Source organism: Synchiropus splendidus, chromosome 10 (assembly GCF_027744825.2).
Source record: "Synchiropus splendidus isolate RoL2022-P1 chromosome 10, RoL_Sspl_1.0, whole genome shotgun sequence".
Lineage (NCBI taxonomy): Eukaryota > Metazoa > Chordata > Actinopteri > Syngnathiformes > Callionymidae > Synchiropus > Synchiropus splendidus.
In genome coordinates, this window is record NC_071343.1 from 1074299 (window position 1) to 1099993 (window position 25695).

General features: G+C 54.2%; 1 protein-coding gene across 2 annotated transcripts; it reads right to left on the bottom strand.

Annotated features, from left to right (window-relative positions):
- On the bottom strand, positions 1–25190 carry bcl9 (BCL9 transcription coactivator). 2 transcript variants are annotated; one of them, XM_053877077.1, is made up of 10 exons: positions 25007–25190; positions 22497–22663; positions 8402–8843; positions 6258–6571; positions 5956–6063; positions 5696–5876; positions 5475–5571; positions 3260–5396; positions 2219–2491; positions 1–2143 (listed from the first exon to the last, which is right to left on the bottom strand). In XM_053877077.1, exons 3-10 carry the CDS (start codon positions 8683–8685, stop codon positions 1125–1127), a joined length of 4413 nt encoding a protein of 1470 aa, XP_053733052.1. In that variant the 5' UTR covers positions 8686–8843; positions 22497–22663; positions 25007–25190; the 3' UTR covers positions 1–1124. The 2 variants fall into 2 exon arrangements, with proteins under 2 accessions (XP_053733052.1, XP_053733053.1); XM_053877078.1 differs by lacking the exon at positions 25007–25190 and adding an exon at positions 24682–24978.
- Between the last annotated feature and the right edge of the window lie 505 nt (positions 25191–25695).

Sequence of the window (25695 nt, forward strand, 5' to 3'; positions counted from 1 at the left end):
TTTATACCAAAACAATAGCTTTTATTTGTAGTCCATCACCGCGAGGCCTCACTCTGCACCACAGCCGACGGAGAAACACATGACAAGCGTGTACAACAGAGAAAAGAGAGGAAGCCAACTGAAGTCAAACAGAGCCTGTTAACACGTGGGACTCGCCGCAGACGTCTGGCTACCGAGCCTCGCCGTGCTGCGGACCATCGGGGGATTATTGCTGTGGGGACACTGCCGCCCGGGGGTGACGGGGGGGCGGAACAGGGAGACAAACGCGAGGGGTCGGCAGTTATGTCGGAAATTTGGAGGCCTTTAGAGCAACAGGTCGAATGGGAAGATTCCGAATCCGGCAGCGGCTTCATGTGTTGCTTCCCGAAGTGAAGACGGAGAAAGAAGAGGCCTTCTGCAGTCGGTCCATGTTTGTGCTTTTTTAATAATACTATTATCTTAATGAGGTCATAGTTTGGTTTGTTATACACTGGAGTTACAAAGGAAATTAAAATAGACTAAAATTCAAATAGCCCACCGATGGTAAACAGTACAGTATTTCAGGGGGCGTTCCTCCCCCCAATTAAAGCGGGGTGAGAGGAGTCGAGAGGTCACTGATAGAATGCCTATACATACAGACACACACGCACACACCTTACAAACACACACCCGAGCACGCGCGCACACACTCACTCACTCACGTATACTGTACAGAAACAGTCAAAACAATGGAGCCAGAGACAAGATGGAGTTCCACTAAAGTCTTCACAAGCACAAGTTCTTCCTCCTGCTCGCTTTTTTGTTTTTTTTTTGTTTTTTACTTTTTTCATCGGCAAAAGTCGACGCGTCGTGTCGAGTCCTCTTTGTCGTCAGAGTCAGGTCATCAAAAAACACAAACGGGTCGGCCAAACTGATGCACAACAATCCCATACATTCTGAAGTACATGGGTCAAAACGCCGCGCTCTCGTGGCCAAAGTAGCGGCCACATCGCCGCCGGCACAGTTCCGGGTCGCTCCACCATTTGGGTACATCCTCCAATATACTTCCTTCAGCGAGTCCGACACGCTCGACGCCAAGCGCACGCCAAGACGCTCGCTCCACGTGTACGATCCGGGAACATTCTAGACACAAGGTTCGTGGTAGATTAGAACATTCCAGGGCCCGGACTGAAGCCCATGTCCATGTCACGTGGCCTCATCTGGCCGCCCATCATCATCGTCTGCTGTGGGGGGCCAGCCATGCCCTGCAGGGACATCATCATGTTGGGCGAGCCGCCGGGGCCGGGGTGGGACATTTGTCTCCCCTGCATCATCCCTCCTGGTCCACCAGGGGACATCATCCGGTGCTGCGGGCCCATCATGCCTTGGCCCATGAACCCGGGCGGTCGCATGGAGTTGTGCCCAGGGTTCCCCATCGGCATGTCCTGAGGTCCCATGCCGCCAGCCATGCCTTGCATGGGCATGCCCATCCTGGGCGGAGCGTCGCCCATCATGCCCTGCATCGGGAAAGCGGCGGGGTGCGGCGGCTTGGCCCCGGGATTCTCTCCTCCGCCCCGGGGGAAGTAGGAGAGTGTTTGGCTGGGTTTCTCTGACGGGATGATCCTGGACAGGTCAAACTCGGGAATGCCAGACGCTCCCGGCCGCATCACCTCATGAAGGTCGGCGTCACCGAACCCCCCCTGCATGTTGTTGAACTCCGCTCCTCCTGGGGTGTTGGGCTTGCACATGGCCCCCTCCGGCCCAGCACCGTGGGCCATGTTTCCCATGCGTCCTCCCATCGGTCCTCCTTCTCCCTGGAAGCCCATTGGATGGCCAGGGAAGCCCTGTGGCCCAGGTCCATTGTGCGGGGAGAAAGGACCCTGCTGGGACGGGGACTGGGTGAGTGGGTAGCCTTGGTTTCGATGGGGGTAACCCAGCCGTCCTTGGGTCATCATCTGAGGGTTTGCCATGCCCGGGTCCTGTGGGTTCGGTGGCATCATCATGCCATGAGACATCATACCTGGACCCATGCTGGGGGCGTTGGGGGAGGGCATCTGCGGGGGCATCCCGTGGGACAGAGGCTGGGAGCCCATGGGGTTCATGCCCAGGGGGCTCAGGGCGGGCAGGGGTCCCGAGCTCCCGGGTCCCATCATGCGCGGGTTTCCTTGGTGATTCAGGGACATACCTGCAGGCAAGACACGGACACGGTTGGTGACCGAGGAGCCGAGAACAAGCGGCAGAGACTCGAGCGGCCACTCACCGTTGTTGTTGACCGAAGGCAGATTCGGGGAACGCGCCGGCGGCGAGTCGTCATCAGAACTGGCAACAGTCTTAATGGCGTCGTGATAGAGCGGGGTGGAGCTGGGCATGGCGAACTTGGACATGCGGGACATCATGATGGAGAGCGGGTTCTGGGACAGGGTGGGCTCCGGGGGGATGGTGTAGGGACTGCCGGACGCCACGTTCCCGGGCAGCGTCATGGACCCAGACGGAGCTCCTGAGGAAGGCGGGGCCGGGGGAGGTCCGTTGCCACCTGCGGCAGCACCAGACAGATGTCAGTGAACATGGCGCCGTCAGCACCAACACCAGTCTGACCACCTGCCGCCACCAGAGGGAGCCACTGGACCATAATCGGCTCAGATCGGAACTCCCCTGGTTTATTCCGAGTTGCAGACGGCAGGCGTCACTAAATCAACAAGCACGCTCTTTCACTGACGGACGGGAAGCCTGGAGGGACAATTCAAAACACATTTGGATGTTTAACCATCAACGTCATTAAAACGCCATCATCCAGGTCGTTACAGTTTTTAGCGCCGAGTATGTCTTTAACCCAATAAAGCGTGTCCTCCTACTGACGCAAGTCAGACAGGGTTGTCATGGCAACGCTACAATCGCTATTCAGGTGGTTGGGAATTCAAACTGCACCGCTGGAGAGTGGCCAGGATCTGCCTGTGAACAGACAGATCAAGATGTTCCCACACACCAGCTCCATGAATGAGAACACAGGCGAGAGCAAACCAGCGTCCGAGAGGACACTTCGCTCAGGCAGGTGTGTTACACTGACAGCCACATGGCCGGTCCTCTTCTGCCAGGTGCTGAGAAGGGGTCAAGGCACGAGGCATCAGAGTTTGGCGGCAATGGGAAAATGGCATGGAGCTGTTTGAGAAACACCGGCGAGTCAGACCTGCTGAACAGACAAGTCACGTGACCTGCCAGGCCCAGCGGTGCATTTCACTTGGGAATGGAGACGGACTCTCATAACTCTAACTAGACTTAACGGTTTCGGGCGACGGGTTCTTACCTTGATCCATGTTCATCATGTTCGGGGAGGTGATGCTCAACGGCGGCTTGCCACCTTGTGGTTGGACGCCTGGACTTTGCATGGGAGGTTTTGGTGACGAGGCCCAACCAGGAGACGGGTTGGGAAGCGACGGCGACCTCATGTGCACAGGAGAAGCCCCCGCCGAGCCCAACACGGAGTGAGGGGATTTCATTGGTGCTGAAGTTGGGGGAGCTGGAGGGGCACTGGGACCAGTCGGGCCGGCCAGCATTCCGGCCAACTGGGACGGGGTCTGAGGAGACTTCAGGTTTCCAGAAGGTGAGCCCATCATGGGAGACTGCACCTGCCTTAGCGGAGGGGACTTGAGAGGGTTTACACTCGGGGAGTTCCCTCCAGCCTGGACATTCAGATCTGCCGGCTTACGACCCCGCTGACCCTGTGCAGCCCCAGCAGAAGAGGGGTGATGATTCATGCGACCATTGCCTCCTGTTGGTGTGGACCTGTGCTCGGGACCGAATGGCTGGTCTCCGTGTGGACCCCTCATGCCGCCTGGGCCGCCAGGGAAGGGTCGCCCAGGACCCATGGGAAAGTCCCCTGGCTGTGGCTGCTCAGGAAAGGGTGGCCCCTGCATCGGCCTTCCTTGAGGACCCATGTTTTCCATGGGGGGTCCACCAGCCGCTCGCATCCTCATGATCTCATCCGGACTCATGTTCATGGGAGCATCTCTTAGTTTCGAAGGGTGAATGTGAGGTCCACCTCCGGGGCCGGGCCCCATGCCGAACTCTGGCCCCATTTCTCTGCCTCCCATCCCCTGGAGTCTGGAGGACGGACTCATGGGCCCATCTCCAGGCATCCTGGGAAACATGCCCATGCCGTTCCCCGGCTCCATCCCACCTCTTTGGTGCCCCATCATTCTCTGCATGTCCATCATCATGCCAGGAGGGATCCCTTTCTCCCCAGCCATTCCCTGGTGGAACATTGCTTCTTGGACCGACTGTGGATTTGGGAAGCGTTCTCCGCGGCCCCCAGGACCTGCAAACATGGCGCCAGGTCCGGCAGGAAAGCCTCTTCCATCGCCCATGCGGGGAGGCATGTCATCAGGCCAGCCCATTCCAGGCCTGGGGGTTCCCTCCATCTCCGGGTTCATAAAGCCTGGCATCCTCTGCATGTGTGGGGGCATCCCTCTAGGGCCGGGGCCCATCCCCATGCGCTCTTGATAGTGTTCAGGGGGGCCTCCCGGCCCACCCCACATCTCTCCTGGGCCCATCTGGTACGGCGGCGGGGGTCCACGCATCATGCCCCTCGGGCCATGCGGGTGCATCATCATGTCAGGGGGCAGCGGTCGGTGCTGCATCTCTTGCTTTTTCCTCTTTTCCTCGTAGAATTCCTGCTGCAGCTTTAACCAGGCCACCTGCTCCGGGGTCATCTGGTCTCCATCTCCACAGCCTCCTGGGCCGCCCATATGAGGACCCATTTCATCTTGTGGAAATGGAGGCATATCCCTGGGGCCATGGGGAGGGCCAAAAGGTGGACCCTGCGGGCGCGGCCCCCCTGGACCTCCAGGTGGACCGAGGCTTTGGGACTGTGCCATCATGGCCTGCAGGGGGCCCTGCTCGGGCCTCCTGGGGCCACCCTCGGGTCCGCCGTCGTGTGGCCCACCGTGTGTCTGAGGCGGCCCAGGTGGGGGGGCATCACGGTCATCGGGGAAAAGCATGCGCTGTATATCTCGCAGGGTCTGCAGAGATCGCTGCCGATGCTCCAGCTGTTCTTGAGACAGTCCCTCTGTGTTGGCTTCCATGTTCAGCAGCTCCTGAGCGAGCTGCTGCTGCTGCTGCTGGGGCGTCAGACCCGAGCCGCCGGACCCAGCTCCCGGCACTCCTTCCACTGCCGTCGGCGTGTTGAGGCCCGCCTCCGCCTGGGGGATGGACGTCTGATCGACCGGGGCGCTGTTGTTACCAGGGCTGTCAACGGGAAGGTTTTTGGAGTCCATGCCTGCAGAGGATGACCCTTCCTGGGTCCCTGGATTGGAAGGCTGTGGGGGGGCTGGCTCTGCCAAACCCGCTAGAGACGGTTTAGATCCAGGCTGGTGGCTCTGGTCGTGGGACGGCTGTTGCTGAGGAGGTTTGGAGTCATTTCGGAGGGTGTTGGCAGCATTGTTCTTGAAGGAAAGGCAGAACAACACAGTCAGGATGTGGCAAGACACCAGGCGAGTGGAACCAAGAAACCTTCTGTTTACCAAGAGCAGGTGAGCTTTGTCTTTGTTGTTGGAGATGTTTTTCATGTGGAAGGCAATGATGTTTTCAGTGTGGCCCGTGAGAACTGCATCAGCTGCCCTGCAACAACCCGAGTCGCAAGTCTTCAGTCACCAGAGTCACGTGGGCTCCTCACATCACAGACCCAGTCGCACCACAACTGATGTCGCCATGTCAATCACTGTCAGGAATGACAGGTACTCACTTGTTGGCCATTTCTGTGGTGAAGACGTAGACAAGTTTGGAGCCGCCCTTCTGGCCACTGGCAGGTTCTGACGCTGAGCTCGGGCCTCCATGAAGGTTGTGGGAAGGTGTGGAGGAGCGGCTGAGTCCAGCATTGGAGGTAGAGTGGCTGTCCGGGGGCTTCACGTCACTGGAGTTGCAGTCTACAGGGGCAGGAGAAACAAAGACAGTTTCAGGAGCATCAGGACGGCAGCCGGCACCTCGCCAATCACTCCGACTCACTGAAGAAGCCTTTGTCGTCCTCGTCACTCTCTGCCCCAGAGCACCAGTCCTTTCCACTGTAAGGCTGCCTCCTCTCCGCCACACACATCCGCTTCACCCTGCTGGTCTCTGCGCGCACACACACACACACACACACGCACGCACGCACGCACACACACACACACATACATACATACATACATACATACATACACACACACACACACACACACACACACACACACACACGAGCCAGACATTTAGGCAACACTGCCCAGAAACAACAGGACGTCCCCCAGGTTTCACAGCCACCAGCGCTTTACCTTTCTCCTCACTGGTGGGCGTCCCACTCTCGGGCTGCTCAAACGACTCCACCGAGGTGCTTCTCTCCCGTTTGACCTTGACTTTGGAGCTGGAGCTGGACGTCAGGCCCTGGCCGTTCTTCAGCCCGATGCCCCCTGCCACATTCTGAGCCCCTTTGGCACCCAAGGTCTTGGGGTCACAGGGAGAGGGCTGCGATTGGCTGCCAGTGCTGCCTGATTTAGCCTGATTGGGCATTTTAGAGTCCATCTGGGCAGCAGTGGAGGGGGACATGACAGGAGGCGAGCGGACCATGACCTCCGTCTTAGGTTTAGGGCTGTCGGGCAGAAGACCAGAGGTGATTTAGTGCATATCCATTGCAGCTGCTGAGACTCTGCTCTACAAACAACACTGAAACACCATCCCTGAAATCTCAGAATGCAACCATGAGGTTCCAAGTCAATCCACAGAGGAACAGAAATGTACAGCAGAACTACTGAAACACGACGGTGAGAATGACAGTGGATCCCTGGAGACACGATACGATGGACCAACGTATCCACATCAGACAGAAGTTCCACCCAGAACACACTCTGGGTGATCGTGACGCAACGTTCTCAACAGGTCAGCTGAGGTACTGAGGCGCTAATAATATGCTGTGATTTGAGTCACACCACAGACTTCAGGATGCACGGTTCAATGTGTGACGACACTTTTAGAAGACAGCTTCATCGTGTCACCAGATCCAGTGTTTCAGTGCAACATCGGCTCAGGCCATCACTGATATTTCAGCCTCGATTGTTTTTAAACAGAGCATTCTTTTTTTCAGCCCCGTGATTCGCTCAGACGGTCGCTGCCATCACACACTAACTGGTTCCTGAAATGAATCCCTCGTCCTATTCAGCCCAGTATCAGTGAAGTCGCTGGGACACTGACTCTACATGCAACTTTCTTCATCGCTGATGGACACCGTTGGGCGAGAAGAGAGGCAGACAAACGCTCCGACCTCCAGGACCGCTGCAGATGTGCAGACTCCAGACTCTTCACTTCTGACTGCTCCTCCAGGTTTGTCCCTCCACTCTTCAGAGCTTGTGATTCAGACCAGTGGACTGGAAAGCAACAGATGAGAGGGAGATGCCACACACACCTCAACCCGAGCTCTCTTACTGTCCCAGCAAACACATGGCATATCCAAACACGCAGTGGAGGCTCCGTCATGATTTGATGGTTAACTTCAAGTCAGTGGAGAAACCCTCCAGATGTCCCCCACGCACACCCGCTTCTTGTGTTCTTGATCAGGTTCAGCTGGTCAGGATCATGGGGTCAGTTAGAACTTTGAGTGGAAAGGTTTTCTCTTCCACGTTCCTCGTGCTCATTCCTTGAGTCAGAACTAAGGCCTCTGAGTCAGAGGTGCCAAGTCTGGAGACTCCAAGCTTGCACTGACAATGGCAAGGTGAGAGTCGTTATCTTCAGGTCAGGAGCTACCACCTGCTCAGTGACAGTCCTGGCGCCTGGACGCATGTTCAGGCGGCTTGGTGGAGTGAACAATTCCATCCATAATCTAGGAGGCAGGAAGGTCGATCAGACATGAAGAGCGGTGGAGAGGAGAGTGCAGAGGAGAGACGAGTCAGAGCTGGAGATGCTGACCAGCTTGGAAACCAGTATCTCAGTGGGACAGGAGAAGACGTTTGGAGACTAAGTTAGGGTGGACAGACTCGGTGGTTTGGACAGGTGGAGAGGAGAGACAGGCTGTTAGAGATGAAGGTAGAAGGCAACAGACAGAGCGGAAGATGACAATTGAGGTTCATGGATGAGATGGAGGAGGACATGGGGACATTTATAGTTAAAGCCACTCGAGGAACAGCCCGGCATTAAGCTCTGAGTGACCACCCTCCGACCACACAGCGCATTTCAATTGCTGTGACTTCCGAGGAGGTGCATGCTCTCCAGAAAAGCCAAACCCTGTCAGAAGCAGCAGCCCACACACTGAGCAGGGCCACAGGTGAGGCCTACAAATGATCATCTAGTCATAATCTATTCTCCAAATCATGATACAAACTGTAAAATCTTTTCACAGTTCTCTCTCCTGAAATGTGGTTTTTCATCGGCATGCTTCAAGATTTCATGAACACTTTGAGCGAATCAGAAATTGCTAGCGGCCACTCACCTCTGCGTGTTGGTGGACGGGGAGTTCTTTAGCCTATTGGAGTGCATTGATGGGGGTCCCAGTACCACAGAACAAGAAGTGATGAGCTGGTGAGGACTCCCCGTGTGCGGCAGTGGCGCTTTGGAACGAGCGTTTCTGGAGCCAGAGACAGGATTTCCGATGCTGGAGAGGCTCCCGCGTCCTTCCTTGGTCTCCTCTCGCTCTTTCTTCCCTCTCTCTTTCTTGCTGAAGTGTGTCGTCGCTGTACCTGCCGCCGCTGGCCTCTCCTCTTGGACCTCCAACATTCTCTCCACGTCCGCTGCTGTGTGAGTGTGTCCGCGCCCCACGTGTCAGTCTGCGTGCGTGTGTGCGAGAAACAATAACAACCGTCCAGGAGTCTGCTCTTGTTCGCCGGGTATTTATGAAACTTCCTCAAGGGGGCTTTCAATGGCCCTCGGGCACACTGCGGAGAGAGAGAGATGAAAGAGGCCGTTAGCAAACGCCAAGGCAAAGCTGAGCCAAATTAAACTGATAATCGAGAGCTTCTGCGTCAGACACATCAGCTAACAAGCGTCTGGACACAAGAGGGAGCCGCTCCCCAAACACAGAGGAGCTTCCTTCAAACCTCACTGCCATCATGCATGTTAGGAGACTCTGGAGTCAGAGATGAAGATCAGAAATGAGTCCATCAGAGGCGGTGAGAAGTTGTGGGGGGTTGGAGAGGTGTGTGGAGATGGAGGAGAGCAGGACCACGGTGAGCTGATGATGAAGATGGTGGACAAGTGTTCTCGAGCTGAATGGACTTCACAACACAAAGCCTGGACATTGACACTTCCCTCCCTCTAATGCGCTCATCCTGATGTTTCTCATGGAGCGGAACTGGCCCAGCCTCAAGTGTTCATGCAGACACGAGTCACATGATGTGAAAACCACACCTGTTCACCTGTAGGCAGCAGCTCTGAGCTCCAGTTCAGTTTCCCATTCAGAAGCCAACAGCACTTGTCTGAGTGAAGGATCCACCTGAGAACTCGACCTGACGGAGTGCTGCACGACTCAACTGCCAACATGGTGGACCACTGCAGTGTGTGGAGTGACTCAGAAATCATCAAGGTTCAGTTGATTTCTGTCGTCACGACTGTCCTTGAAGCTCTCGCAGAAGCAAGAAATGAAATGACTCTGGGAGAGTCAGCAGAGACGCTGTTTTAACTTGATACTGATGATCCAAATTCACAGAGTCAAGAGGATCCATGAAGGTCTCTCCACTCACTGAAGCCATCTCTGCCGTGTCTTCAGCAGATGGTCGCCGTCACCATGCGCACACACCTCACACACAGTCATGCATCCTCAGAGAGTCTGCTGTGTGTCGGACTGCTCCTGCAGCTGAGTGTCAGTGGCTACAGTGATGACTGGCTCCGCTTCTCTGCCACTGATGTTTGAACGTTCCAGACTAGAACTGTCTGTGGCGACAGGACCGCTGTGATCCTCAACACCACCAACAGAAACTGGCCTGGCCAGTATCGACCCTGGGGTTTCACTGCACACTGCGCTACAGCCTTCCACTAGTGACATGACCAGAACCTACACCCATATACCAACTGCTCTCCTCCGTGACTATACCAGTTCACCTCTGTAGCGGGTCACACGGTCAGCACATAGCTGTGAGCTACTGGAGAGGGCAGAGCTTGACCATCAGCCTGGCCTCCGCCTCACTTCAGGATGGGCCGCCGCACTCACATGTTCATCTCTTGACCACAAATAACCAGCACAGCCACAATGATGGCAAACTAAAAAATTTGATCGAATTGCTGGAGTAACGCGATTAGACTCATTGGAAGAAAATCACGATCAGAAGATACATTAAGTCGTGAGCAACAGTCATGAGGGCATCGATACGGAAACACGACAGAGGTGCAAAAGAAAGGTCTTCAAACGTGGAGCGAGTGGAGGGGAGCTTTGTGTGGTGCTGAGCGAGGCTCGCATGAGAAGGCCGCTGCAGAGAGCAGCCCAGTCAGTCAAATTACATTGTCATCCTGAAAATATTTAGGAGCTCTTCCAAACACTCAACATTGTAACTGGCTCCAGAGTTCCCCTGGGGAGAAGGAGGTGGAGTGTTCGCGGGGTATGGAGGGAGGGAGGGAGGGAGGGGTCACCGCCAAGCAGAGAAAATACAGGCTCCTGCTCCAGCAGCAGCAATAATCTCCCAGGTTTCTACCCCTCAACTCCACTTTCCTCTGAGACAGATTTACGGGAGCAGACGAGGGGCCAGATTCTGGAAGGAAACCGAGGCCCACCTCACCGGACTCCTGAAGTAGCTACCTCTGATTCGAAATGGATTAGTGAGCCAGTTAGAGGGAGGTTTAACGGCTTCAACTGTAGGTTACAAGCGACGATCCTGTCACCGGAGGGGCAGAGTGGTGGGGTGTGGGGGGGTGTCGAAATACGGCACAGAGAGACAGACGGGTACTGTGAGTGACGGCCTCCTTCCCCTGAACTGGGTCAGAACCATCTACCTCTTCTGGTCCCATCTTCACACTCTTGAGCCAAAAAACAAAAGGGACATGGAAGTTTTTTGTCCTTACGACTGGAGAGAGGAGTCAGTTTCGCTCAGACTCATCTGACGAACTGAGCCGGGAAAAGTCGCAATTTGTGAGTCATTTCAGTTGCAGCTCAACTCACAGAGCCAAGTCAAAGGTACAGGAGAAGAACTCCTGTGCTCAGGAGGACGTGAAGACCAACTGCCGTGACAGAAGCACAGCGACTCCTCCACTCACAGCGGAGGGAGAGGCCTGAGTGACTCCGCCACCTCAACCCTTTTCGGTGCTTCCGAGTGATTATTTAAAGACCATGTTTCCAGACTGAATTAAGAGCCTTGTGGAGGAGCGGACGGGAATCTGGTGAGAGTCACTTCACTACACCACTGGCGTTCAGGTGTCAGACCTACTGTGACTCGGGGCTCCGCCTCCTCGGTCGACCTGACGACCCGGTGACCCTGAAGTTCCTCAGGTCCCACTAAACACCAGCACATGCGAGTCCCACATGAACAGCACTTGAGTCAAATCGGAAGGTGTTTCAATCTACACGAGTCAAAGTCCACAGCCTTCTCCATCAGCTCACACACACTCAGCAGAGGTAATCAAAGGTTGGAGTTCCAAATACATCATTATTACTTGGAGATGGAACCAGATCAAACTGGAGGCGGGTCGAGTCATCAACCAGTCACTTTAACTACAAAATTTACAAAACCCAGGTTTGATTTATGACCCACCGTCACACACAAACACCCGCCACTGTGACTCCACCGATCTCACCGAGAGTCTCAGCCACAGTGACTCCACAGACGTTTGGAAGGAATCTGCGACGCGACAGTCAGGACTTGTCCCGGGGTGAATCCTGCACGCTTAGGTTAGATGAGCCTCACTTCTAAAGTGGGGAAACCTGGGCCAAAGCAGGTCCATGTCCCAGGGCAGCATCTGTGGATACTGAGAGGTCCGAAACAACAGAACCATCTTGCACTAACCGGGCTGGAACATGCACATGGACACTCGTAACCACACTGAGAGCACTGAGCACACAGCAGAGTCTGCAGTCCAACACCACCACTCCTCCAACGCAAAGGTGAGAGAGTCAAGAGCCAAAAACTAGTCGGCGTAGTCAACCAGAACAGTTAGGTTCATTTGTCGACTAGTGGTGATGTCATCATTTTCTCAGTAGAAGCTGCAGACAGAGGCTGCAGGACCATACCGTCACACTTTTTGATTCTAAAACATTTATAGTTTCAGAAGAACAATCAACCTTATACAGGTGTTTACAACAATTCACATCATGTACATCAGAATCATGTAGCCGTGTTCTTCAACCCGTCCACACGGTATGCCAACTGATCATCAAGGGAGTCGTTGACTCGTCTATCAAGCCCTAGCAGGTCGAAACAAGCTAGCAGGAGGTCAGGGAACCAGAACTCAGCTCACAGTTTGGTCGAATGTGTTGAGCCCTTTACTATGGGCCGGGTGAGAGGTCAGAGGTCACAAGAGCCATGCACTGTACAACAAAACATGACCGAGTCAGTCTAGTCATCTCACCTTGTACAAAAGAAATATATTGACCGGTGCTAACCTGCGTACGGATAAACAAAACAGGCTTTTCTTTGAGGTACTGCAGACAAAACAAGTTCATTCTGAGCTGCACTTCTGTGTTTTCGTCCCGCTTGTGTCATCTTTGCTAATTTGACCAAGTTATTCAGCTGCAGGTCCGGACCTGTGGCTCTGGACCCGGTCCTGAATAAGCGCACCTCGCTCAAAGCCACCACAAACATTCAGGCTCCATTCAAATCAGATTTCAAAGCAGGCCGCGTGAAGGTGGTGGAGCAAACACAACGGAGAGAATCTCATTTTAGAAAACCTGATCCTGTAAAATGAGCTGTGGCGCCCTCTTGGTTCCACACATCTTTGGAGCTCAGCAGTGACGCAGACACTGCGTGTTTCAGTTCTCGGTGTCGGACTGTTGTCGCGTGAGACACGGTTGTTAACAGGTCGTGAGAGCAACAGGTTTTTCTACATGTCATCGAGCACAGAGTCGCAGCCCCAGACTGCTCCTGATGTGGTTTTTCAGCAGTCGTCATCATCATCATCACAGCTTCGTCTGACAGTTCACATCTCTCTCAGAGTCGAAGCCTCCTAGGTAATTCAATATTCCATTTAGTTCATATGAAATACGCGCGGTCACGGATGTGACGTGGAAGTTTCACCGTCTGGGACAGCAGCCAAGGGGCATGGCAGCTCCCCGCTGACAGGTCACCGGCATCAGAACTACGCTTCTCTTTGGCTGCATGGCTCCCCAGGTGTCGCCCTCTCGGCTGAGGAACACCACAGGACACAGGGGACGCTGAGGAGTGAAGGACTCCATCAGGAATCAATGTAGAGGAATATTGTGATTCTCTCTCTGGAAGCCCCTGGTACACATGCAGCGGTGATGATCTTCAGCCACTAGACAGATGTCATACGGTTTGCTAACTCATCATCAGTTGGTATCAATTATAATAAACTAATAATGACTCTCACAGAAATAGAAAATGGAACTGGCTCAGCAAGAAAATTAAATTAATCAAATTTACACAGCGCTTTATGTTGGATAACGTCAACGAAATGAGGAGACTCAACCCGGAGCTGAAGACTCGCTGTAAATAGTCTGCATTGTTTGGCAGAACATGCAGCGGAGCAACCCCGTAACTGCTTTCACATGACGGCCGTGAGGACCCAGCGGACACAAACATCGTGATCACATTCATTCACATCAGAGGAGCGTCCGGCGTGGTGGCAGAGGTGCACGAGACCGCCACGCAGAGCGCAGCATCACAGACAGAACTGCGGTGAGGAGAATCCATCTTGGATCTCAGTCCTGCAGTCACGTGATCACACTTCTGGCGCACGGCAGCCCAGAATCAAGAGCTTCTGCTTGTCGCTGAGTCTCATCCACAGCTAAATACAAAGTAGATTCATGTTTTCAGTCTAAACTACATGTGTTTGTCTTCTACTTCTTCCCCTTGAAGAGTGAAAACAGTCCTGGTGGTGGGGTCAGGACTGCAGACCCACCTGTCTGACACACACAGATATCTGCATGGATGACACCAACCTATGCCTGGTACACGTCCCTCTTGCCTCCCTCCACTATCACACCTGGGTCAGTGTGAGCAGAACAAGGACAGTCCTCACAGGCCTGACTAGTTGAGCCACACTCACACACCGACCTTCATGCAGAACACACATCCAGCGTCCTCATCCAATCATCAGACAGGTGAGTCAAAACAACAGGTGAGGAAGCCCCTGCATATAGGTGGAGCCACCTCCACCCTCCATCAACAGCTGAGGAACCACGCAGCAATGACTGGCGACCAACGAGCGCCGCCGCCGTCAGTCACCAGTTAAAAATGGTTTTGGTTTCATGAATAATTTCTCGGACATGTTTGTATCAAAGAGCACCTCTGGAGTCTGTGCCAAACCTGTTCCCACAGGGCTGTTATCGAAAGCTTCACACGCTCATCACTCACACACTCTCCCAGCAGGACCTGTCAATCACCTGATCGCTTCAATCGCACGCTAATGAGACACTAATTGGGGAGCTTGCTAACACGACGGTCATAAGGAACGCACTGACACACAACCAGCCGCTCGCAGGCGCTCACCAAAGAGGCGCGAGGTAATGGCAGGTGCTTCTCTCCTTCCATCTCCAGGAGAGACGGCAGCGCGGCGGAGTTCATGATGAGGATCTGGGATGGAGCGGCGACTCACATGCTAAAGAGGGACAAAGTGAATCCCACTGTTGTGTTTCGGTGGGTGGCCGTTTGATTTCACGCTTATGTAACCAGCGGCGTCAGCGTCACCAGACTCCACACACAGAAGAAGCGACGGTGGCGGAGCGCTGGTCGGCGGCGGCGGCGGCGAGAAGCCACGTTTCTGCCGCTCCTCACACAGGGAAGGACTGCAGCAGCAAGCCTGCTGATGCTTCAGACTTATTTATGCAAATCCCGTTTTGCAATTCAGTCACAATGAAGTATTGCTCCCATCCTCGCTATCTCGCCCGCTCACGTCTGCCCAGCCTCCATCTCCAGAATTCCTCCAGACCATTATTTGCAGAAGAGCATCACCGCCGTGACTGCTCCATTTTCTCGCAGAATTCACAGACTGAGAAGCCATTAGAATAGAAGAGTGTCAGGAGAAACCTGCCTCTGACCCTAAGGTTTCCAACATGTCATGAGATCCTGAAGGCCCCACTCGAGGAGCTCCAGAAACACTGGCCTTGAGAAAATGTTAGAAACCTGCTAAATAAACATGATGGAGACAACAAGCCATGAGGTCACACAAACCTGGTACGTGGAGGAGCTGGCTGTAATTGGGTGAACCACCATGGACGTAAGAGACATGGGGAGGAGCTTAGTTCTTTCCCAGAGATCAAGCTTAAATGGAAGGAACTCCTGATGTTGATGTGAAGCCGAAGGTCTAAACCAGACTCCGACCAAAACGGATGCCTCTCTTCCCATTTATTTGGAGGAGAAGATCTCGTCAAAAGAAGTCGAGGAAGCTGTTTAAGGTCAACAGATGTCTTCTGCCGATACGACCAGATGCTCACACACAACAACTCAGAGCACAGTTACGACAGGCCTGAGCTCGTTCACTGGCTCGTAACGGCGAGGCCATGATCGTTAACCGACCAGGTTCACACACAGTGGGTGAAGCTGCTTCACACAAACAGTAGCTGCACAGGTTCCCAGTGTTGTGCTCCGAACTCGAGCACACCTTCGTGGCATTGTTTCCTTGCACTACTGCCTCTTCAGTATGTGATGGAAAGTCCAGGTTACTGTGATAGTCCAGCTGTGGTGGGACGAACAACCTCGCAGTACTGACTCGCGAGTCGCTCACGCCGTCCCACCACCGCCGCTGTTCCTGCTAGCAAAGCGCAGGCATGGTCCTGTTGCACGACCCGCAGTGTGTCTGCATGTCAAGAGCACGGCGACACACAAGTGATCCACAAGTCTCGTCAGCATAAGTGTGAGCTCCAAACCCAAAAAGCCAGTTAAAATCAGTGGCAACCTGAAACAAGTTAGCAAAGAAGGACCATGGTCCATCAGAGCCGCCACACGGAGCTACATTTCTGCTGAGTCTGGGCCTGCAGGAATCACAGCACTGGTCTGGTGTCACACCTGAATCCGCATGGGTAGTTCACACTCACAGGTTTGTCGTGAGATTTAACAACTGTGAAACTGTGGCATGGAAAACCACCGGAGGATTAGCAGCAGCTTAAGACTCGTTCTAGATCTGAGGACACTGGTCGGTCCAGGTCAGAGCAACCCTGGGACGCAGAAATGAAGACCTCAGTCACCTGATCTGAGCGTGGAGACACCTGAGGGCTCACCCGGGCTTCCCGCCGTCACCCACGCCACACCCTGAACACTGCACACGCCGCGCTGAATGAGTGGAATGTGGAGTGCGGATGTCACTCTGGAGGAGCTTCACTTAGGCGACATTTCAGACTCCACTGTGGGTTCCAACATCCCCTAAACCCAAAACAGGTGTGTCGTATAATGGAAGCACATCATACAACTTTAGCCGCCTCCTCGACTGACAGCTACATATCAACACTTGTAAGACTGCTGAAGGGGAGGAGACCTCTGTGTGACTCTGAATGGTGGATTGGGTTGCCAGACTCATCAGACTAGTCAGCGCATCCCTAACTTTACAGCGTACTGATGATTGATGGAATTTCACAAGTGAGCTACAGCAAGGACCTCTGAATCTTCAGTCTACAAGCAGGTGGCGTTGTTTTTCTTTGCCAAACAGGAGACCACCTTGGTGCCTCCATGGTGCACATGATGCACGAGTCATGGGTGGAGGGAGTCAATGCTTTATAAACCAGAAGGATTAGGAGATGACAAATGGTCCACGAGGCTCCCCTATACTTCGATGCTACTGAGCATGAGCGGCAGCACTCCTCCATCCTCGTGCCCATCTGCAAGCGGCAGCGCTCCGGCCTGGCGGGCGGCGTGTGTCTGATGTCTCACCCCGTCTCATCATATCACCGCCACAGTGGCTGCAGTGGGTCCGGCACAGCACGAGGGCCCAGGTGGGCATCGCACACGAGCAAGCAGGACCCACAGCTGACTCACGAGTGGCACATCTGCTGGCGCTGGCCGGCCGGCACGGCGCCAGCCGCTGGACCCACACTGGCCAGCTCTGATCTCCCTCTCCAGCACACACTCCTCCTTCTATCCCGGCCCATCTGCCCACTGCTGCCACTTCAAGGAGCACAAAGAGGCCAAGGACACCAGGGGCCAGCCCCAGGACGGTCAGGAGACCCGCATCACCATAGACTGGTTTAGGAAGGAGCACAAACACACTTCGGCAGGTTATGTAACCTGCGTGAATGGGATTACGTAAATCTGAACAAGAGTGATCGGTGAAGTTTCAATCGGTGGCGCTGGGGAGAAAATGAAATAGAGACGACTGACTCCCACATAGGCTCCCAGGTGACCACTCACACAGCAAAACCTCAACTCCTGCAAGCGTCTCGGCTGTGCTCTCGTCAATTAGCTCCTCAAACATCGGCGTCTGGGCCTTGAAAAGAAGCAGCTCGGACGGTGTGGGCCTTCACAACAGGCTGCACGAGTGTGAGCGTAATCATCGGTGTGCTTTGTAAGTGGACCCTTTCACTCTGTTCCTGAAGATTCCATTGACCCACTTTTGAAAACACAAGTCCAACAGAACCGTATGAAGCAGCTCACTGTCTGCTCCCAGTCCTCCCGCGGCCAGCGCCACATCTGAGCTGCGCCGAGCAAAAACAGGCCGATAGCAGCAGCCAAGTCTCAAGAAATCCTCCATTTGCTTTCAGACAAACTGGGCTGCCCTCCGTGCAGACCCCGACTCTCCTCCCTCCGTGCTCCATGGTCCGTGACTCCCTCCCTCCACCCCGACAGTTGCTCCCACACTCGGGGCACATTCCTCCCCTGCTCACGCTGGGAGGACATCTCTCTGTGGCTAAAAGCATTATGGGAAACCCCAACCAACAGCCAGGGAATGTGTAAAGGAGTCTCACGTTTCTCTCTTGTGGGTACAAAAAAAAAGAAAAGCATCACTTGCGAGGCGCTTTGGAGAGGATTGACACAATTAATAAAGCGCGGCGCTGTCATAAACACCAGACTCTTAAATAATGTATGTAATTGAAGTCGCAGTCAGCCGCTTCAGTTTACGGCGTGAAAAGCATTACACAGGAATTTAATTTTGAGAACCATTTTCTTGCTTGTTAGAGAAACCAGCGCGCCAGCTGTACGACAACAAGCAGCATGCTGGAGTCACACACAGAAGTTCCCATTGACAACACGTGATCAAAGCCATAAATCTGAGCAGCAGCGTCGGCTGGGCTCATGAGTCACGCTGATCTGTTGCTTCATCACACAGGTAGGGAGCAAACATGGCCGCAACATCTGTTTCTGGCTGAGGAGCAGAGCTTCAGCACTGAAGAGACTGGCTTCCTGAGCGGCTCAGCCACAGCGTCCTGGTGAGCGCCACCATCGAGCATCCACATGAACCCGAACGTGAAACCCAGCTGACTCACCGGGCAGCAGCAAGACGTTCACCAAGGCAAGGAAACCGGCAAATTCTGATCTGATTTAGCAAAACGACCAGGAAGAGATACCCTTTTCAGGTCCCAGGACGCCCCTCTGGCTATATGCCCCCCAAGAAACAAGCGGGCTCGGAGGAGTCCCTGACTCACTCATTATACTCAATGTTACTTCGGATCTGGATGGAGCCTTCTGTCCGTGCTCTGCGTTCACAAAGCTCACGCATACGGGCCAAACGGAGCAGTACCACTGGAAACCATGGGGGCAATTTCATTGTTACTACCCGATACTTAGCTCTAATGAGACACGAAGAAGACGTAACGATGGCAGAAACTCGCCGTCCTCCAGTGGCTATATATTTACCGTGCTCACCGTCCTCCGCCTCCTACAACGCTGCCTCTGTTTCCTCTTCTGTGCCAGAGCTACATGGTCAACACACGACTCCACAGTCGCCATGTTGGTTTTGGAGATTGCTGTGTTTGTTATGAACTTTGACTCTGGGCTGCTCCCCCTGGTGGATATATTGGTGAACAGCAACACCAGCGTAACGAAGGCATGAAAGCATGTGATCAGTGACGGAAACAATTGAAAAGGTCGCTCCAAGCAGAATGTCAATGTCTGGCAGACGGCAGCTGGGAATGTAGAAAGCTGTTGGAACTGAGGTACAAAGGAGAGGCCACGCGAACAGGCACATCTTTCACACCAATCAGGGACCGGCTCTAAATTGCACTGATGAATTTTGTCTCCTCCACCTCAGAAGAGTCGACCCGACTACCAGCCACATCAGACTCGGGCGGGTGGCGGCTTTACAGCAGCTACATCTGACGAGTTCACTCGCCCCAGATGAGTGTTGTTTGCAGAGGAACCACTTCACATACACAGCAGGCGACGCTAGACTGAATACGATGCGACAAGAGTCTCCCCTCTGGTGGACACATCAGTCTGCATGTGGAGTGCAGTTCCATAAACCTGCGACATGAACATGACCTTGCCTCTGATGAAGCGCCACACCACTGGGCAGGTGGACCCTCCTCCCTGGTCCAGCTGTCACTCCCACTGACTGATGGGTTCTGACTCGTCTCAGTGGAGTCTCAAGTTCATTCACCGAGTCCCAGCGCTAAAAACAGACGACGCACTCGAGGGTTTTACGATGGAACCCTCTGCCGGGTCACTTCAGGAATGAGCCCATCAGCGAGTCTTCTTCAACGACTTGATCTATATATTCTTCATCAGATGCTCACTGGGCCTTCTGCCTTGGAGGATTCTGAACAGCTCCAGATCATAAGAGACCAGCCAAAGAAGCTCCAGAGATCAGCTTCAAAATCCCCAGCTCCACAACATTCAACCACAAGCTCAGCTAAATCAAGGCTCGACATCATTGTTACCAACAAAATGAGAAGCTGTGAGGGAACCAAAGTTTAAAGAGGCCACCCTTGAGCCTAAAGCACCTGTCTCATGTGACTCCACTCAGAGGTGGACCCCTCCCTGACCTGGCTCCACTGTCGCTCATCCTTCTCTGGACCTTCTGATGGGACCAAGCAGCACATGCTCCATGACACACCATTCCCACTGTACAGAAGAACTCAGGAGCAGAGGAACGTCTGAGGAGACCTCAGATGAGCAGAAGAAAAGAGACGAATGGAAGAGGGCCTGAGCTAGCGGGCGTCCCTAAATGTATCAGTAATGCCTATATAACGCCCAACTCATAGTGTCATCTCACTGGTTTGCCGTAAATTGTGTGTCTTCCCGGTAATTTCGCAGAATATGACCCAAATTCGCAGATTCTCGAACCTTTCGCAGCTGAATTTTGGCCATCGCGGTCGGCATATTTGTTTACCGCCTTGATCTCGTGGTAAGTCATGACACTCGCGGCATGGAAGCCTGCTGCTATTAGTGAGACATCTAACACCGATGACAGGAGGAAACCGTACACAAGTTCCAAACTTTAAACAATCATTCTAACTCATTGCTTTCTAATGGGAGGAATACTTGCCGCTCCCGAGTGTGTGGGCTTATTTATCCTACTTTGTGTTGACAAATTCCTGACAAAACACGATCCTTGCCAGGACCTAATGCCTTTGTGGGGACCCACGAGGCTAAGCCTCAATTTGAGGATGAAGACTTCAAAAGAACTGGGTTCCAGTCTGGGTGAGAGTCCTGGTTCAGGTGAGCCATGGGTTTAGGATGGTTAGCTTTAGGAGGAGAGGACGGGGAAAGGGCGATGGCCATGAGAGGTCCCCACAAGCAAAGGGATGCTAACAAACATGTGCGTGTTCTCCAGTCCCAACATCCCCGAGTTTCACACCTGGAAGTCAGCAACCTCAGGCATCATCACTAACCTTCACCAGCAGCAGTCTGAGGGTGAAGTGAACTAGCAGAGAAAGGGAACTTGATGAGCAGCCTTCCTGTCGCCTTTGGTTCTCAACAGCAATATAAACCACTAGTTTGAAAGTGATCCCTGAAATCAGTGAAGGCACCACGAGTCAGTCGGGTTCTGGAGTGAATCACTGAGGCGTGGCGGCGCACCCACTTTCCAGGCCAGTTTTTTCAGTCAGATTTCCCAACAGAAGTAGCTCTTCTCTTCCTACCAAAGCAGTCAAGGTGACCCCTAGTGACCCCCACTACCCAAGCTTGTACGGTTTGTTTGTGCGTGTGTTGGAGTCTGGTTCAACAAGTGTGCGGAAGGTTTGACCCCCACATACATCGCAATAATAAAATTGATACGATACGTATTGCTGATACTCAGCCGAGAGGCTGTTAGCTCCAGGACATCGCAGGAGAGGCTGAGCTGTGAACACGCTTGGTTCCTCACACTGACTCTTCCCTACACAGAAGTGCATCAGCTCTGGCCTCTGAACCACACACAAAGATGGACTGGTGCAAGTTGTGTATTGAGTCAGGGAATAGTCAGCAGCCGTGTGTGTGTGTGTGTGTTCGCAGAGACACACAAATTTGACACTGTCTACGTTACAGACATCTGCAAATCAGTAGTGTGTTAGTTGAAGCACGAGTGTGAATCAACTCAACACACACGAGTCCAGACCAGACGAAGACAACACTCCACTAACTCCTCATGCAGCCACAGTGAGTGACAGGTGTCAGAGGCATCTTTGCTGTGACCACTGGCTTCCAGAGCCGGCGGACACGACAAACGTGCGCCCAGGACCAGCTACATGAGCGGGAGACTCGTGCTGCAACCACACACACTGGCCACACACTGAAGGTGTGCAGAGCAAGCTGGGGTGAGAGGTCCTCGCTGCCATCGTCCCTGGACCACGGGACGACTTTGAGAATCAACAGGTTTCAGAGCACCAACAAAGAGGTCTCTCTGGGATGCACGATGAGAGAAACCACAAGTCCAAAGCTGAACAGGCCTCTCGCCCACATGTGTCCCAGCTAGCCAGGGTCATCAGCTCTGCCTCCACCAGACCAATGAGGTGGTTTTCACAGCAGGAGGAACCACGAGACCATGTCAGACTTCAGTCTTCTGAAGCTCCACGAGCCCAGGAAACAGCCCTGCGACTCCCTGTTTAATAGCCAGTTAGACGAGAAGACAAAAGCTCCTCTGCAACCTGTCCCTCCCTGTCAAACACAACACTGCAGTATTTAATTAGAAAACCCACGGAGCAAAACAAGCACACAGAAACATGAGCAGCCAACAGAAGCGAGGAACACAAGCGGTCGCTCCGTTGTCAGATTCAAACAGCTGCAACAGCAGCAGAACCGAGTCGGACCCGTGTTCTCAACTGACCCACTGAAGGAGGAACTGGAGCCGAGCTCACGATGACGTCACGAGGAGCGATGACAACACAACCGCACGCGATGGAGAACAACACGCTGACGGAGCAGGTTTGAGAACATCATCGTGTTGTGCTTGCACGCGGCGACGATCTCAAACCAAGGTTTCTGGACACATGGCAGGAGTGTGAAGGAGCCGCAACATTTGTGGGCTCAATCACGGCCGAGACGTGACGAGGGGTGAGGGAGTGTGCGTGTGCAGGAGTTTACCTCAGAAGCCCCCCTGCCCTTTCAGCAGGGCCTCATATGGAGAACCGGGCCTCAGGTCCCCTGGGCCCTGATGTCTGCTCCCCGCTCGACTCCTCCCAGGCAGCCACGGAGGCTGTGCAGGAACCTCGGCCCGCTCAAGACGTCCTACAGCCACAAGTCATTCACACCTGCAACACAAGGAGACAAGTCAGTCATCGGGGCGACACGACACAACAAGCAAGGAAAAGCACTCCAGCGCTCATGTTGACAGGCCGAACATGTCGGGAACACACGGCTGCTGCTCGGCTCCAGCCATCAGGGGCCCGTGCCGACGCGCACGTCTGACCCACGCACTCCCACCGGGGACCTCCAGACCGCCTCTCATGTCCGTCAGCCGGCGCTTCGAATGAAATAATCAGCAACAGCTCATTAACGTAGCTTCGGAGACGTGACGGTGGGAACTGCAGGAGCGAGCTAGCGTCCTTGTCTGGGTCGACCCATCAGCCAGACGACCGGTCCGCTCCACCTCCATAAAGGTCCGCTCACGAGGTCACGTCACTCAGATAGCGCATCATCAGCAGCCAGCATGTCGATCACAATCTCATGTAAGAAATCAATCTTCAAACGGACACAACTAAGCAAGTAGCTCCATTCGATTCAAGCTAAGAAACCACCATGTAGTGTGTGCAGCATTTGTAGCGAAGAATGAAGCTAATGCTGAAGCCAACACTTGCAAGAGGGAAGAGCCATTACTGTTAGCTCTTAAGAGCGCTGAGAGCTAGCACCTGTTTAGCTAGGCTCGGTGACAAAAGACGTCAGAGGCACTAACATCTGAGTTCACAAAGATAAAGCTGCAGCTGGTGTTGTGCTAGCTTCTGTTGCTACCTGTGTACATGACTGCGTTTTGTCTGAAAATTATTATGTTGCACTGTTGCTTATTTTTGATTGATATTTCAACATTTAAAGATTTCTGTTTGTGCAACAACGGATCCAAAACTCCACTTTATTTACACAGTTTGTCCTGCCTCCTCCAGCGGTGAAAAAAACTGCTATGTAAATAGATCTATTTTTCAATAAACAAAGATTCTAACATTAAAATACGTGACAGGCGTTTTAAGAAGCCAATCGGATCGTGTTTTGCTTCCACTACTGTGAATGTTGCTTCTGGTTTAGACTTCTAGGTTGACCACAGGTAGCGGCTAAAAACCAAGCAGCCGAGCCTGAACCTCTGCAGCAAACCACCAGGCAGGACGGACGCTGGTCATGATCCAGTCCCACACTCCATCAGAGCTGTGGTCACTTGTCAACCACGTCCACTGGCGACGGCAGCAGAACCAACTCGAGCTAGTTGACGTTGAAGCTGAGACGGACTGGACAACTTCACACATCAACACCAGTCCAGGGGAGAAGTGGCACCACACTTGGATCAGATTCGCAGTGAGAAAAGAGCCGTCTTGTCACTGGGATCACCTGGTAAACCCGAGTCATTTTGCAGGCCAGTTCACCTGGATGACTCGCTTCACCTGGAAACAAGTGCTTCCCCTCGGAGCTCCATTTTCTCGCCACAGTCGGACCCGGAGAGCAGCGGACTGGCTCGGTCAACACGCCACACCACTGACTCGCACCCGGGCCCACTCGAGGAGGAAGTCTTCCCAAAATACAGGTCCGAAGCGGAGGGTCTATAAATAACCCCGGAGCTGCTCCAGCAGCCAGCCCGGCCTGGCCTGCTTCAATCTCAGCGCCTCACTGGACCCAGCGGTTCCACGGCGCCTCAACTCCAGGAACTTTTTTTTTCTTTTTCCTAAAAGAAGTTGTTCCTGTTTCGCCAGAGAGCTGGTGGGGGGGTGGGGGAGGGAGGACCTGAGCTCTCGCATTCATGGAGCCTCGGCCAGCGCAAACAAAGTCTCCCCGAGCAGCAGCAGCAGCAGCCAGTGGACGGCGGCGAGCGCCGGAACCACGACGTGGGCCACAAGCACACGACCAGCCCGACACGAGCGGGACTCCAGGGAGCTCGAGGCCGCCAGGGTCCGAGCCCCATTGTGGCTCGCGAGTCCAGCGTGCGCTCCAAGTTAGCACGGCTAACAATGTCGGAGTGAAAACGGTGGCGGCTCGACACCAGCAGCAGCAGCAGCGAGGCCTGCAGCCGCCGCTCTCGCCCGCCCGCCAGCCGCCCCACACACACACACACACACACCCAACACAGTACCGAGGGCGAGCTGCTCCCGAGGACCGCAGGACAGACGAGCTGCATTGTGTCCTTCTTCCATTTTCTTCCGCGAGCACGGGCGCTCCTCCGGGATAAAGGGGGGGACCGCGGCTTCGACACCGCGCCGCGACCATGGCGAATAATCCGAGCTGCGAAGGGAGCGGGGCTCCGACGGTTCGCCAGCAGACGGAGGGAGGGAAGGAAGGAGGGCTGCCGGAGCCAGATGTCCCCGGGAGGAGGACCCGCGTGCGCCCGTTGCCAGGAGGCGAGCTCCGGTGCGGACACACTTCACCTGGAGCCGCGGGGGAAACGCAACAAAGCTCACCTGGAATGCTGGCGGAGTCCCCGGAATCCTCGCTCGACGGATTTATCCCGCGCACTTCCCCAAATCACAACATGGTCACGGCACCATCATAAAACAGAAACACGTCTCCCCCCGTTCAGCCGAGCTTTCCAGCGGTCCTACTCCATTGCATCCCAGTCAAGATTTCCTGCCGCCGCTCCCCCCCTCCGCTGCCGCCAGATGGTTCCGTCCGAATTCTAAGTAGCAATTCTAGGTCAGGTCTGTGTGCCAGTGAGTCCGCTCCGGTGGGACGGCCGAGACGCGTCCTCTGCTCCCGGGGACTGGGAGACCTGGGCACCGGGCCTGCGGGACTCGCGCTCCACATCTGAGAGACCTGTGCACCGAGTCTGTGGGACTCGTTCTCCACATCTGAGAGACTTGTGCACCGAGTCTGCGGGACTTACTTTCCACATTGGAGAGACTTGTGCACACAATTATGAGAGACTTGTCCTCCTTGTCCCGGGGACTGAGAGACTTATGCACCAAGTCTGCGGGACTCGTTCTCCACATCTGAGGGAGTTGTCCACCGAGTCTGCGGGACTCGCGCTCCACATCTGAGAGACCTGGGCACCGAGTCTGTGGGACTCGTTCTCCACATCTGAGAGACCTGTGCACCGAGTCTGTGGGACTCATTCTCCACATCTGAGAGACTTGTGCACCGAGTCTGCGGG

What these genes read in the sequence shown, in the direction of transcription:
- bcl9 (XM_053877077.1), bottom strand. Translation starts at nt 8,685, where the DNA reads ATGTTGGAGGTCCAAGAGGAGAGGCCAGCGGCGGCAGGTACAGCGACG. An exon ending in CCGTCCACCAACACGCAGAG is followed by an intron (nt 6,572 to 8,401) that starts GTGAGTGGCCGC and finishes TCTGCCCGACAG; the next exon opens with CCCTAAACCTAAGACGGAGG. An exon ending in ACCACAGAAATGGCCAACAA is followed by an intron (nt 5,572 to 5,695) that starts GTGAGTACCTGT and finishes GGGTTGTTGCAG; the next exon opens with GGCAGCTGATGCAGTTCTCA.